This window comes from Lycorma delicatula, chromosome 3 (assembly GCF_047948215.1).
Source record: "Lycorma delicatula isolate Av1 chromosome 3, ASM4794821v1, whole genome shotgun sequence".
Lineage (NCBI taxonomy): Eukaryota > Metazoa > Arthropoda > Insecta > Hemiptera > Fulgoridae > Lycorma > Lycorma delicatula.
Window position 1 is genome coordinate 14,222,288 of NC_134457.1, and position 16,194 is coordinate 14,238,481.

The 16,194-nt window shown below is 29.1% G+C and overlaps 1 protein-coding gene across 3 annotated transcripts in view; it reads right to left on the bottom strand.

The window, feature by feature from the left end:
- Positions 1–282: 282 nt before the first annotated feature.
- Positions 283–16,194, bottom strand: part of Myb (proto-oncogene like protein Myb) — a 176,870-nt gene continuing 160,958 nt past the window's right edge. For all 3 annotated transcript variants that reach the window (XM_075359436.1, XM_075359437.1, XM_075359435.1), the window contains exons 14-15: positions 5,906–6,058; positions 283–2,574 (exon numbers count right to left, since the gene is read on the bottom strand). In XM_075359436.1, coding sequence (XP_075215551.1) covers positions 2,458–2,574; positions 5,906–6,058 — 270 coding nt within the window. In that variant the 3' untranslated portion in view covers positions 283–2,457. The remainder of the gene's footprint in view (positions 2,575–5,905; positions 6,059–16,194) is intronic.

Consider the following 16,194-nt stretch of genomic DNA (forward strand, 5'->3'; position numbering starts at 1 on the left):
GGAGAAAAGTCATTTTCGAGACTAAAAAATATCAAAAATGAACTAAGAAGCACAATGACCCTGAAGAAGAAGTTGTCTTCATGAGTATTTTTTGCATCGAATATGAGACATTCAGAAAAATAAATTTTAATGAAATTATAGAAAATCTATGTGTAAAAAAATTAGAAAGGAATTCTTTTAATCTACTTTTTAGTTTTAAATGTATATTTAGCCTTATATGGATTGAATAAATTCTTAAAATTGTAAGATCTGCTTTTATAAAATAACAATTAACATAAAATTTAATATATTTTCTTTTTTGTGATTTGCATTTTGTTTGAATTAAGTTCGATTTGGTTTAATGTATTGAATAAATTTAATTTCATCTGATTGAAAATATGAAAAATAATATGATAAAAAATCTGTTCGAAAAACTGTGTATTTTCTTTTTGTAGTCAAATGATTTTTATTATTCGAATTTTGTTTCTTTGTAAATGTTGTTATAATTGCTAGATATGGCGTTGAGAATAAATAAATACATGTTCTCAGACTTTTTTTATTTATTATCCTTACCACATTTTTTATAAAGGTTAGTTACGCATAAATTTATCATAGATCACAGTAATAATTATATTATATACTATACTAATCACAACACATTGCATTTAACATACTGATATATAACATAATATTGATGTATTTCATTATTATTTGTCATGTGATTTACAAAATTAAGAATGGGAAGTGGAAGGACGTTGTAAGTGGAATAGCCTAGGGTCTCTTTTCATTTAAATCCGGCCCTGCTCCTAACATCTAAAAACATGCTAAGATAATATCTTTAGTATTCCGGAAAATTGAAAAAAAATTAAGGGCTATGGAATAGCTGTCCCATATTTGATTAGGTTTAAAAATTACAGACATACACACACACACCCACACACACATACTACACACAAGAGTATGCAAATGCATCTACATATGAACCGATTAACTTCTTGAAAAATACTTTACAAGACTGAAATTTTTTTTATAACAAATGACCATTTTTAAAATGGCAAATTACATTTTATTTAAATGTTCAATTTTTAATAAATATTAATCATAATAATAACAACACAAATCACAACATATGACTGAAGATAACGATTAAAAAATTAATATCAGTTAACAGAAATATATACAATGCTTATTATTAAAATGCAGAAGAAATATATCCACTAATTGAATAAACTGAATTGTTAATAAAGTGCACAATACTACACAACAAATAAGTAACAAGAAAAAAATGGAATAACATAATATCCATAATAAAAACAAAGTATATAAAATATGGAGGAAAAAATCATTTCAATAATATTAATTATTGTTCCTCGATGTTATTAATTTACCCTTTTCGAATATGTAAATAATTAATAATGAAAGTGAACAAGAGTAATCAGAAGAATATTCAGTGACTGCAGACATGCAAAGTTCTAATTAAACTGAAAAAGATTATAAAAGTTATATTTTAATGTGTTATAATCAGGTTTTGTTCAAAATTACAGTGATTTACCATTTACCTGTTTATATAATGTTAATGTAATTATTAACAATGTATTAAATGATGTCTCTGAATTAATACCTAAATAATAGGTCTTACATAAACAATTTTTTTAAATATTTTTCAATAAAATTACTTTATTTTGAATGATACAATTTTACTAAGAAATATTTATAAATGAAAGCGGTAAAAAAAACAACCATAATTAATGGTTTTATATAGTACACATTATATGCTTCAAGAAGGTGAACATTCTGTTGATCAAATTTCACTTGAATGATTTCAGGAAGAGGTTTGAATTTAAGATTTATGGTTTTATGCTAAGTTTTAATGAAAACTGTCAAGCAATTGGAAAGTTGTTACGTGACAAACAAAGATACACAAATGCAAATACAAAATTATAACTCCCAAGCTGCATGTAGACTGTATATCCACTGTACGAATTTTAATTCCATAATTATTACTGGTATTTTCAGAATAATAATATAATTTAGACATTTTATTTCACAAAATTTTCTCTAATGAAAAATCATAGCTAAAAAAAAATCTAAAACAAATTTTTAAAAAAGAAAAAAAATAGCAGTAGTTCATATAATTCCTATACAATGTTTTTATATACTAAAGATAAAAAAAACCGAAATATACTTTGTAATTATCATGAACAATATGTAACAACATATAAAAATAGTTTGTGACGTTCTATACATACAAATACAGTGATAAATATATGTATATTTACATATTCTATTATTTATAAACTCTGTTTCACTAAAATAAACTGATTTTTTTTTAAACAAATAATAATAGTACGTACAATATAAAACAATTAACTCAACGGTTAATATATCCATCTATTTATTAGTATTATCAACTTAATAATAACAATCACACTTGAATGAGTTTCATACACGGTTTCTATTAACATCATTTAAGAAGCATCATGCATCAGTAGCAGCCCAATCACTTGGATCTTTCAGTAATTGATAAGCCATTTTAGTCAAATCTAACTGGTTTAACGTTTGTCCACATGCAACTCTTCCCCATCTTACATCCAACTGAAACAACAAAACACAAATAAGTATAAAAAAATAATAGAAAAAGGTATTTGTTACAAAACTGTTAGTAAGAAATAAGAAAAAAATTATATTTTTCTGAGGAAGAAATTAATGATTGCAATATCTAATAAGCTTTCTGTACATTCGAGCTTCTCTCTGATTAGATCACATAAATCTTACATACTGACTGGTTTTCATATTCTGATTGCTTTATTGTTGCAGGCAGTAGTCTAGAAAAATAGATTATTTAGTGGAATAGTTGCAGCTTGGAAATAAATACAACTATCAGAACTGAGTCCACACTGTCATTTCTAATATGCTTTTCTTTTATGACATCTCAGAAAGCAATTAAGAGAAATTTACAGCTTTGCAACATTATGATGGAAAGAGTAACAGAGGTGAAAGAGTGATGGTTGGTCTGTTATAGTACAAGGCTGGACACGCAACTATTTTTTTTTTAATTTTCAGCCAGTAGCAAATCTAGCAGTACAGATTTTGTGGTTTGATGTTTTTCATAAAACTTAAACTATTTTGTAGCGACTGTCTTGGCATTTCATCCAGGGTTCCAGGTTTTCCATTTCCATATTCCTACATATAAGCTACTCTATTAACAGAATTTTTTTTCTCTGGTTCTTACAGATATTTTGAAAAGAATGTTTGACATCATTATGCATTGTAGGGACTAACAAACAAACCCCAACATTCATGCTGTTTATGAAGTAGTATATATTCAAAGTAAATTTTTTATTAACCTTGATTTTTTATTAAATAAATAATAACAGTAGGTACAATATAAAGCAATTAACTCAACGGTTAATATATCCATCTATTTATTAGTATTATCAAGTTTATGAGGACTTTTAAGCTGCAAACAAAGCTATGATAAGTTGAAACGTTTTAAAAGTGGTTGAAAATTTACTGAAGATGCTCATCCACAAAGGCAATTGATGTCCAACCTTGTAAAAGTGAATGAATTGATAAATTGACCAGTTTACATTAATAGAGGAGAATGACATTTTCTTGTCAATAATAATAATCAGCATTGATGCATGGGCATATAGGTATGGTGTGAAAACAAAGTCTTAGTCATTGCACAAGGTCAAAAATTTTCAGAGACAAAAAATACCACAAAAGTTGTTCAGACATAAAGGTGATCCTGTAATTTTATTTTGACATTAAAGATATTGTTTACAATGAGTTTCAACAAGCAGGGCAGACTGTGAACTGCCACTACTATCTAGAAGTTATTAGAAGTCTTCCTAAAAATGTGAGGAAGAAACTTAAGCTTTGGCGTGATAACTTATGTTTTCATCACCATGACGGTATGGTATCATAACCAATTCGTGAGATTTTTTAGAAAACATTTTGCTCAGTGCTTCGGAGGATGAGATGAAATGGCAATTTTTACAGCATGTGTAAATATCTGACCAGAATTCAAACTTGGGACTTCTGGATGAAACACAATACTTACCTGACAAAACCCCTGCTGACATTTTTTTATTTCCAAAATTAAAATTGTCATTAAAAGAACAGATTTGAGAAATAGAGTCCATAAAGGAAAATTTTCATAATTCTCTGAAACTATTTTTAAAGGTATGTTTTAGAGCTACTTCTCAAAATGAAGGGGCATTGGGAAAAGTGTGTTACAATGGGAAGGAGGGTACTTTGAAGATTAAATGTATAATACTGAAAATATTCAATAAAATTTGTTTTAGATAAAGTACATAGATTTTTTGAACAGACATATCCATTTTTATATATTTTTAAAGAATTTTGTTGGATTTTCTAATTCTCTATATAGTGAGCTATCAATATTTCTGCCACACACCAAATACAAATATCGACTGCTTCATCTTGAAAAATGAATTAGTCATTCAATCTGTCTTAACATATTTTGCTTCGATTGTTTTTTCATTTGAATGATCACACTTTTGAATAATAGTTATTTTAAGACAACTTCTTAATTTCAATACACTTCACATGCCTTCTTTCAAATTTTTATTCTCTACATTTCCTTTTAGAACTAAATTTACTAACCTTCGATGACTTAAAATACAGTCAACAGCCTTGTCCTTTTTAGAAGTTTACATTTATAAACCTATCTTTTTTTAAATTTATCTTAAAATTTTTCTTCATTTTATTCTCCAATACTCCACGTATTTTATAAAATTCTCCTGAAAGATAATATCTTGGACTCAGTTTCTTTGTTTTTCTGGTCATGTTTCTTCTTTATGACGAAGCATTGCAGCCATAAAACAATTTACTACATACAAATATTACAAAGAAGTTCTTTCTAACTCCTAGGTCTATGTTTGAGATCAGAAGGTATATTTTTTGGTGTAAAAATTCTGGCTTCTAAGTCACTTTTGTTACCTTTTATCAAAATATTTCCTTTGTACTTTTACTTTCCAAATAACAACATTTTGTGACTTTTGATAAATTGTATTCTTCAATTTCCAACTACAAGTTATCTCCTTTTTTATTGCAATTAATTATTTCTGTTTTAATCTTGTTTACTTTAAAAATGAACTAATTACCCCTGGCATGGATTCATTGAGAGCTGTTTTAATCTTGTTTACTTTAAAAATGAACTAATTACCCCTGGCATGGATTCATTGAGAGCAATGAATCTTTACTATTTATTTTTTCCTTCACAACTCAAATCTGTTCTCTTCAGTTACCATAACATTTTTACTTTTTGTTCCTAGACTGTAATTCTGCACTCAACATTTTATTACAGTTTTTTAATCGATTTTTACATATGCAGATTAAAATGTAAAGGCTATACAACCCTTTATGTAATGCAACATGGTTTTAATAATTTCTGTACTCTTAATTATAGCTAAATGATTCTTGAATAAATTATAAATAACAGTTCTTTCTCTTCATTTCAATCAAATTTTTCTTAAGCTTTCTGTAATGTGACATCTTGAAAAATGTTATCATTCAATTTAATGTCACAAAAGACACCAATAAACTGATTTTTCTTTGTACGTTCAACACATGTATGACATGTTTGAATCTTAATTCTTGGCACAGAGTAGGTGTATTACAATTCCAGTTCATTTGAACTGGAATTCTCTAAATTCTCTAAATATGAATTTCATATTTAGAGATTTTTATTGGTAGTAGGACTCTCTAAATTCCTGCCATAGGTATGTAGGAAAATTATTATAGTTTCTTTTTGAGATTTATCTTTTCAAATATGGAAAAAGTAATGCTACAAAAAAATTAGACAAAAATAAAACATATGAACCAGTACAGCATGATAAACGATAATTTATTTTTGTCTTCAGTTGTGGGAAAAAAGCAGCCCATAAATTTAACTGACCTTGATCGGTTTGTGTTTCGGTGAAACTGGGTCTCCGAAGTGAATTCGTTTGCAGACCGAGGATTTTGTTGGTGGCTGGTGATGACTTGTTGAGGTGGTTGATGAAGGTCCGACCATCGCTGCAGAAGCTGTTGAGGTTGATTGTGAACCCGTCTGAGCATACAAGAGGAGAAACTAAAGTCCAAACCACCAATACTACGCTACTAACTAACTAAATGCTAATAATTAATAAAGTAAATACCCCGTTTGACAACAACAAAAAATACATACACACACACATTCACTCACTCAATACTATTTACGATAACACAACAGCAAAAACTACAAAGTATTCAAATATACTAAATATAGCACAATAAAATATAATAAAAACAAACAAGCAAGACTGAACTAAAATAAATAAAATCAAGCGGAAACAAAGGAAATCAAGGTTCACTTTAAAATATACAGTATAGCAAAAATTACAGGAAATAATCAAAACCTAATAAAAAATGACTCAATCCAAAGTAATCAACAGAGTAAATGTTGTAATCAGTGATGTAGTATTGTCATCCACAATTTTCATATATTCCATAGACCACAATATAAGCCTTGGCTGATAAATTTTGCACACTAGCGTGCTACATGGAGACGAAAGGTACTATCGAGTTGGGTGTGGCAGCACATATAGCTAAAATCTCACTCTACAAACCTACAATAACGTGTTGAAATTCATTTACCGGTTTGTTTTCAGTAGCAGTTAAAATGGAGTCGAGTACAGCCAGTATGTCAACAGTTAAAACAGCATGCAAGTGATAGAATTTTTAATAGCATAAAATGTGAATCCTACAAATATTTTTCATTTAAAAGCAGTTTACGAAAATGAAACTGTTGACAGGAGTACTGTGAATAGGTGGGCGTTGAAATTTCACGAATGTGAAGCTGGTAAAGCTACAATTGAGAACACACCTCGCATTGGAAGTCCAGTTTCTACTGATGAGAAACATCAAAAGGAGGTATACAATTTGCTTCAAAATGACTGGCAAATCACCAAGCAATGCATCGCTATTCAGTTAGGCATATCTAAAAAAACCGAGTAGGCCATATTATTGAGCAATTGGGTTACCGCAAAATCTGTGCATGATGGGTATTGCGCAAACTCTCTGATGGCTCTCCACAAGCTGAGGTTTGAGCCTATTCTGCATCCGCCATACTCACTGGATTTGGCTATGCAACTTCCACTTCTTCCCTCATCACAAGAGGGATCTCAAAGATAATCATTACACCATTGAAAATGAAGTGAAGGAAGCTGTGGCCACTAGGATCCGAGAAAGACCACCATAATTTTTCAATGGTGGAATGCAAAAACTTGTCACACGTTGGGAAAAGTGTTATCAGTGTAAATGGGATTATATTGAAAAATAAATACTGCATTTTCTAGCTTAGGTATTGTACTTTTATTAATTTTTTATTTCATTCCAATATCTCTTTTCATTCCCATGCTATGCATATATGTGCAAAATTTATCAGCTGAGCCTCGTAAATATGGTTCACTGATATTTCATATATTTAGGATTTCATTTTTCCTCATTAACCAATAAGTCTTATCAAATGTTAATGAGCAGATTACTTTTGTCTGACGTTAACAAAATATTCAATAGCAGCATCTAAACTGCAACCATGTAATAATCAAGTGACTTAAATAAACCACTATAATAACTTTATGTTACTGCTTGGGCAATAAAAATATAAACATTCTGGAAACAACCCTTAAGAATCAAAGAAACAATTTTACAAATCTATTCATTCCTTGAGGCCAGATGAAAAGCAATTCAAAAGTAAGGGCTGATTGGTAACAAACTGTTAGTCACCGGGTGCGAGGTCAGGATTGTCGGGGATGATAAAAAATCACCCATCTGAATTATTGAATTGTTTCTGTTGTGCATTCAGCCATATGTAAATGTTTGTTATTGTGAAGAACAACAATCCCTGATTTCAGCATTTTCCATCATCAGTTTTGAATGGCATGATGCAGTTTAGAAAGTGTTTCACAATAGACTTGTGATGTGATGGATGTTCCAGGTTCCATGAAATCAACCATAAAATAAAGTGTACCCTTTTGGTCCTAGAATACAGTTGTCATGATTTTCCTTTGAGACTGAACTTGCTTGAATTTTTTGGTTTAGGTTAACTGGAATGACGATACTGCATGGATTCTTGTTTCGTCTCAGCATTGTCGTATGAAATCCACATTTCATCACCTGTGACAATATGGAAAAATATTTGTCTCCCTCGTGGTTAAAGCGGTGATCTTTGTGAGCACTCGTCAACATATTCGCACCCATCGTGCACAGTTTACAATTGCCTAGAATGCCAGGTACAATTCTCAACAATGATGACTTTGAAACTTATGGAAAATCTAGAGAAATTGTAATTGAAAAGTGACAATTTTCTCTCACTTTTGTATTCAAATGTTCAACAAGATTATCAATGCAGACACCAGGTCTGCCACTTCCCTGTTTATCATGAACAGCCTTCCTTAAACTCAAGCACCATTGCCTTACTTTTCCTTCACTATTGCACCCATATGTTTCATAACTGATGATGAATTTCAGCAGCATTATGGCCTCTTGCATTTAGAGATTTAATCACTGAATTTCACAAATGGCAGGATTTGTTATTATCGCACTCATTTTTTAACACGCTGTCACAGAAACGCAAACAACAATGAACTAACTGCAATGTGGCAGTTTACATGTCCAACAAACCAAGGTGCATGTGTGAACCAATCAGTGTTGCGAATTGCTATTTATAACACATTGGCCCTTATTTTTGAACCGTGTTTCATATATCCTGGTTTTATAATGAAACAGACTCCAGATTTTTCCCCACTCCTATTTGTTAGTTTTAAGTTTTAAACACTTATTCAAGTTTTGCTTTTTTTTGGAATATCAAGGAATAACTTCTTAATAACCTGAATTAATTTCTTTAAAATGTAACACAGAAATGGTATCTTCCTAACTTTACTCCATCAAATATAACACATCTTTTGAAGAATTTATTTAGCAGTCTGAGTAAAAAAAAAGAAAATGGAAATAAAAATGTTCAGTATCCAAAAACAATTTGTAACAAATGAATATTTCTGTATAGGCCAGGTTTTTTTTTTGTTAGTATTAGAACTGAAAACATTAATTTTCTTGTGGTGACAACAAAATATTATTCAAACTATAGTCATGAAAAAGTGTATTTCATTGTCATTTTAATTAGCTGGTTGGTCTTAGATTATTAAAGGCTATTTATTATTTATTAGATTATACATAGGCTATTTATATAATTACAATACTTTCTTCAAAACAGTAAGAAAATATATATATTAATATTAACATTGTACCCTCAGACCTAATTCACCCGGTTGCTGCGTTTAGAAAATATGAGGGATATCTCTAATGTAAAGACCGCTGGGAACTTCCTCTCCTTAAGATTGGCAAACCTGTGTTGTTCATGTCCACGCTAATAATGTACACACTGCATTGTTGTCTGTAAGTTGTCGCGTTGTAGTATCTTTGATTACATGGAGTCATAGGTTTTTTAAACCATCAAAATGTTAAGACGGCTGAAATTCATAGGCAGTTGGTTGCTGTATAAGGTGATAATGTAGTGAATGAAAGAAATATCTGAAAATGGTAAGAAAGGTTTAGAAATAACAGAATTAATGGGCACGATGAACATTCAAGGAGGCCCTTGATAATCACCGAGGACTTGTTGAAACATGTCGATGATGAAATCAGAAAAGATCATTGCTAAACAATTTTTGATCTGGCCCTTCTTTTTCCTGATGTATAAAGATCTGTTATCGGTTGCATTGTTCATGACCATTAGGCTTCAGAAAGGTTTGTGCACGTTGAGTGCCGCAAGTCTTAACAGAATGTCACAAAAAAATCCAAATGGGATCTGCTTTGGAATTTTTGATGCACTACCTACAAAAAGATGATGAGTTTCTTAATTCAATCGTTACCGGCAATGCAACATGGATTTTGTATTACACGCCAGAGAAAAAAATGGCAGTCAAGTGAACGGCATCATCCTCAATCACCAATCAGACCGACAAAGGTCAAACCACAGTCATGTGGACACAAACTGATGATCGATTTCATGCCACATGGAACGACTATAAATGCAGAAACGCCTACTACGAAATGTTAAGTTACAGTGCACCATTCAAAATCGGCAACAGGGCAGCTGACCAACAGCGTTGTCCTGCTGCACAATAATTCATGTCGACATGTAGCGGGTCCGACGTAATTTACTGAGAACTTTTGGATGAGAAATTAACGACCAACCACCATATAGTCTGGACTTAGCTCCTTCTGATTACCATTTGTTTGGGAAACTGAAAGAATTTTTATGCGGTAAGCAATTCTCAGGTGACGAACTTAAAATTGCTGTTAATCAGTGACTAAATGGACTGGTGGCAGAAGAATATGATGAGGGTATACTGAAGCTGGTGTATCGCTGTGTTAAATGTCTTAATTCAAATGGTGATTATATAGAGAAGTAGTATAAAGTATGTAGTTTAAGAGAAATAAACAATTTTCAGAATAAATTTTTTAAAATGAAACAGTCTTTACTTTAGAGTAAAACTCTTGTAAAACTAATGAATTATTGATCAAACAGAAATAAGTTGTTTAGTTAGTTAAGTTCATTGATCTGAAGTACATTAGTAAAAGCAAATTTAATTCTTTTTTTCTATTTTATTATACAGCTGAAGTTAATTCTTATTAATTCACTTCCACAATAGCAAAAAATTGAATCGTACAATAATAACGATTAATATTGGTATTTAAGTGAAACAAAAATGTCATTGAAAATTAAAGAAGTAAAAACAAAGAAAAAATAATTATGCTTTGAAAAAGTTGGTGAACTCATGTTTCAACAGACAAACAATAATGAAACAAGTTATATTTCAACATTTTGTTTTTAACTGAATAGATACATTTATCTACAAAAAAAACTTGAATTTCCTTAAATTTAAACACATCTTTCATTATTTTTAATTTACATCAAATACTTCAACAATTTTTTTACTGGATTATAGCATTAAAATATCTTCTGTATGCATATTTTTAGGTTGTCATGGATTTTATTATTTTATAATAGCATAAACATTGTTTTGTAATGCTTTTGAACACTTGATAAATAAGCCATAAAATAAAATTAATAATTATAACAGCACAAACTATTTATGAATAGAAAGTAAAATAGTTTTTTTTTAAAAATAATTCTTGCAGAGTCCATTCTGTTTAAATTAAAAATTGCATCTTAAAGCATATTCATGTATTAAAAATACTGTATTACTAAATCCATAGTCCCCCTCATGATTATGAAATAATTATACTGAAATTACATTTAGCATGTAGCTATAATATTTTGAAATACTTTAGTGAAGACAAATATTTTACTAATTAACAAAGAAAATATATTGCATTTCATGTTTAAATGATAATCTGAAATTTTCACGACAGTCAACAACATGTACTCTTAAGTAGCTGATGTAAAAAAACTTTATATTAAGTAGATATTAATGGTAGGCAGAGAATAACTTTTTATTCTTAAAACAAAATTTGATAAATTAATATTTATCTAAATTTAGTACCAAGTACTAATCCCTGATAATTTTGTTTTTTAGAAATATAATATAATAGTTCTTGCAAAAATTTTAATTGTTATTTGCATACAAACATAATTGATTCCCCAAAAGAAACGGTATCAGGTATTAAAAAAACTAGAAGGCGAAAACTGTCAACAGTGATTGAAACCGGTAAGGTTTTTCCTGTAATTCCATTTATGGAAAGTACTTCTTGTAAATAGAATACATAAATATTAAATAAGTTCTAATCCATCTAAATTAAATACCTCGACGGTTGTCGGTTGTCGATTATCCTGAGTTTTTCTTTTAATATCTAATAACTGTTTTCAATTAAACCTAATAGGATGGGATATAAAGCCACATCAAAACCCTTTTAATCCTTCAATAATTGCCTAATATAAAATGATAATTGGCAGCATTGCAAAATCAAGTAACACGGATAATAAATATTGTATTTTCATCTTATAAGATTACGTATGCTACTTGTTAATGCAACAATTTTAGTGAGTATTAGGTACATTTTCACCAACAATAAGACAGAGTGATATCTTTCTTCACTTCTAGTTCTATGAAAGGATACGTTGGTTTGTTTATTTTTGTTCGTTTTCTTTCTTTTCCTTATAAAGGAAACAATATCAGTAATAATTTCTATATAAATAATTAAATTATTCTTATACAATCTTTTTTTAACTGTGTTGTACTTTTGAAAACCATCTGATAATTGTATTCAAATGGTTGCAGCTTCAAGAAAAATAAGGAATTAAAATAATATAATTTTCTTTTTCTTTTAAGTTTTATGATTATTTTGATATCAAGATTTCAAAAAGTTCCCGGAATTGACTCATAGAGTTTAAAATAACCAAGTAATATAGAAATTTTTAGTTTTTATGTTGGCAACACTCATAATGTAACAATGCAGCTTCATTAAATGTTTCCTGTTCAAATATCATACTATTGCTGTTTTGTATCATGTATGTCACAGTGAAAGATGCCAGCATATGAACAGTATACAAAAATACAATCTTGTATTTTGTAAAAAAAAATCACTGTTAGAAACGTTAATGCTGTTTGATCAGGCATATGGAGGATCAGCACAGAAGAAGATAGGTTTAATTGGCATATTCGTTTTAGTGATGATTGTATTAGTGTTGAAGATGTTATTTGCCTGTCTACTTGAAAAATGAAGACAATATTGGCATGTTGAAAATGAATGAAAAATTATCAAGGAAATAGCGTCAATAGTTGGAATATCAGTCCAAAGTACTACAATATTCTGCATAATGACCTGAACATGAACTGTGTATATCTATATATTTTTCTAAAAAATATTGTCAGCAGATTAGAAAGAAAGTAACATGACACTGTTGGAGAGCTCATCACTATGATTGATGATATGCTGTTTTTATTTTATTTATATAATCAAGACAAAATGAAAACCATCAAGAGTGGAAATCAACGTCATCTCAGAAGCTTTTTAGAACAGAAGCAAAGGAAATGTTATGTTGGAAATTTTTTGATTCACAAGGTACTGACTAATTCAAAGTTCTGATTATGTGTATTCATTCCTGATTGGCAGACAGTGAACAAGGAAATGAACACTGATAACCTTTGTTGCTTATGGCATGCTATAAGAAGGTAGCATCCTGAAAAATGGTAAACAAAGAATTGGAATTTTTTCCATGAAACACCAGCATATTCATTCATGCTTGGCACGATACATTGAAATAGGTCTGGAGCATCTATCATATTTTCTTGACTAGGCACCTGTTGATTTTTACTTATTTGAAAAATGCTTTGAACGGGAAAAGATACAAGACTGCCAGTGCGATGAAGTAACTGAGCACAATAAATAACCTCAGAAAGGGTTTCAGGAATGTTTCCATCAACTTTATAGATGTTGGCAAAAGTGTTTTTTGTACTGCTAAAGGAAACATTTTAATGAGAATATACTATAAAACCTTTTCACGTAAGCAGTTTTTGAGAAATAAACTTATTCCAGGAATTTTTTGAACCCACACAATATACTTAAAATAACAACCTAATTTTTATGGATTTTTTTTTTACTGTCAAATAAGGAAAGAGTTTTAATGCCTATCTAACTGCTGGTTTACTTGTTGGTTTAAGGGGTACAACATTACATTAATATATGTAACAGTAGTGAATTCATATCAAGACAAGATTTCAATCTTGTAAATTGTTTGGTCAGGTTAAAATAAGTCATTCCGAAAGTTTCATTCACGCATAATTGTATACCAAAAGAAAAACAGTTTCTGATTGATATAATGAAGTAAGATGAAAATAAAAAGTAGCATAGCAATTATTTTTATGTACATAACAAACAATGTTTTGTTTTCTTAAGAAAATTTTGTCCAATAAAAAAAATAATGTTCTTAAAACATTTTCTCATCAAAAATACTTTTTTTAATTACATTACGTCTTCACCTACCTACCAATAAAAATTGTAAAATACTGAAATTTTCTATTACAGAAAATAACTATTCTAATTAGACAAAACTTGAAAACTTAACCAATTTTCAAAAATAAAATACCAAACAAATTTAGTTTATTTTTCTCTACTAAATTTCATTTGCAGGAGGATCTAATTAGCTATCTATTACACAATGTGATTTCATATGAGATTCAAAAAAATACTGTACAAAAAGACTTATCCTTGATTTAAGCCTTATGCTCACCTATAAATGGACTTTCTGGATAAATTTATGCCTTTAATAAAAGAATTAAGATTGGCTGAACATTTCATGAGTTTTAAGAGAATATTGATATATTTACATACAAACAAACAAAACGCACAGATATTTTTGATTTAGATATTCTCTACTGTCAGTCTATACTTTTTATTAAAACTGCATTTTAGAATGAAATTACTTTTTTTGTTAACAAATATCGTAATTGTAATACTGTTTATTCTAAAATAATATTTACAGTATCTCTTCTAAATCCAATTAGGAGTTTAAATTTTTCTAACTTTTAAAATTAACTCATCCTGATTTTTTATTAAACTCAAATTTATTGAAACGATAATACTTATTCTTTACTCTTTAATGGTTAACAAACTAAAAAACATTATAAAAAATGGTACTCGAAAAGTTTATCTAATTCATTAAATTTTCAATAATCCTTTAGGTGCTTTAATAAAACTTGTCATCATTATTAAATATTTATTATGCTTACATATATTCTAAAGTTTTCAAGGTAAAAAAAATGGGCTGTCAGATCATTGCTTGGGGCCTAACAGAATAATTATATGGATTAATATTTAGAAAATTAAAAACGTTTGCTTATTTATAAATATATACACAAGCATAAGTTAACTACTTGAAAGAATAGTTACTTATTCTTAAAAAAAACAAAACAATATCAACCTTTATCAAACCCAACAGCATAACTGTTTTCATGTGAATTAACGCAATACTTCAGCTTATGAGTAAAATATATTAAAAAAAACCAATACCAATTAAAACTTTTTTTAAAAATCCTGAATATTGTGCTCTATCTCTTTCAATGTATAAATAACTGCTCAAATAATTTTCATTAAAATCTTCTGAACTATGAATTATTTTATAATATCTTCATGAATTAACATGTTGGGTGCCACTAAATTGACAAAATTTTTCTGAAACCTGACTTTTAATTTTTCTTTAGTAGTAATAATAATTTACTACCGGTGTGGGGGGGTTTACTAACATTTTTATGCTAATATCGTTTATGAAGCGATATACATGTACAACACCTCTTGGTGCATTGGCCTCTTGAATGAATACATTTCTGTACGGTCACACATGCCCTACTGGATTTAATGGTGGTTATGGTAATCAATGTTAGTTTATGTGCAATATAATTACTTTATTCTTCATTATAAAAATTATTACTGATTTTAAAATACTAATAATCTATTACATTTTTAATCCCGCATTTATGTTTTTTATTCTTAATATACTGTCGAAAAGTTAGGCTCCCTACACCACAAAACCATAGACTCGTCTGTACATAATTCCTTTTTAGGATAAAAATTAGCCATTTTTACTTCCTTGTATGAAGTAAAGGGTTAGTTTGACTAGTTTCAGTGTAACTTCTGTACATGTACATATGTATCTCGCATAACTCAAAAACGATTAACTGTAGGATGTTTAAATTTTGGATTTAGAACTGTTGTAACTGGTTACATACCTCCCCTTTTGACTGCAATCGACTGAACCAAAAGTGTCCAAAATCCAAACAAATTGGATTTTGGGCTTTTTCTTAACTGTAATAATAAGCCCTCATTGAGAGCATTTCAACGATAAGTGGATCATAAGTGGTACTTACTTTCATTGGTTTGTAAAAAAAAGTTGAAATCAGTGAAATAAAATGTTATATACTTTTAAAAATGTGTATATGTAATTTAATAGGCATATTACATATATATAATAGATTTGGGGAAATATCTGATTATTTAATATTAATTGAAAATTATAATTTACAATCACACTATTTTTGGATTTTCTAGTTTAATTTCTGTTTAATTTTATTAAAATTATTCTGGAATTTCTGTTTAATTTTATCTGCATTAAAGTTAACTACAGAGCGACTGAAAAATAGACCCTCACAAGAACAACATATACACCAAGGCATACATGTCCCATCTTTAATATATTACAAAAAA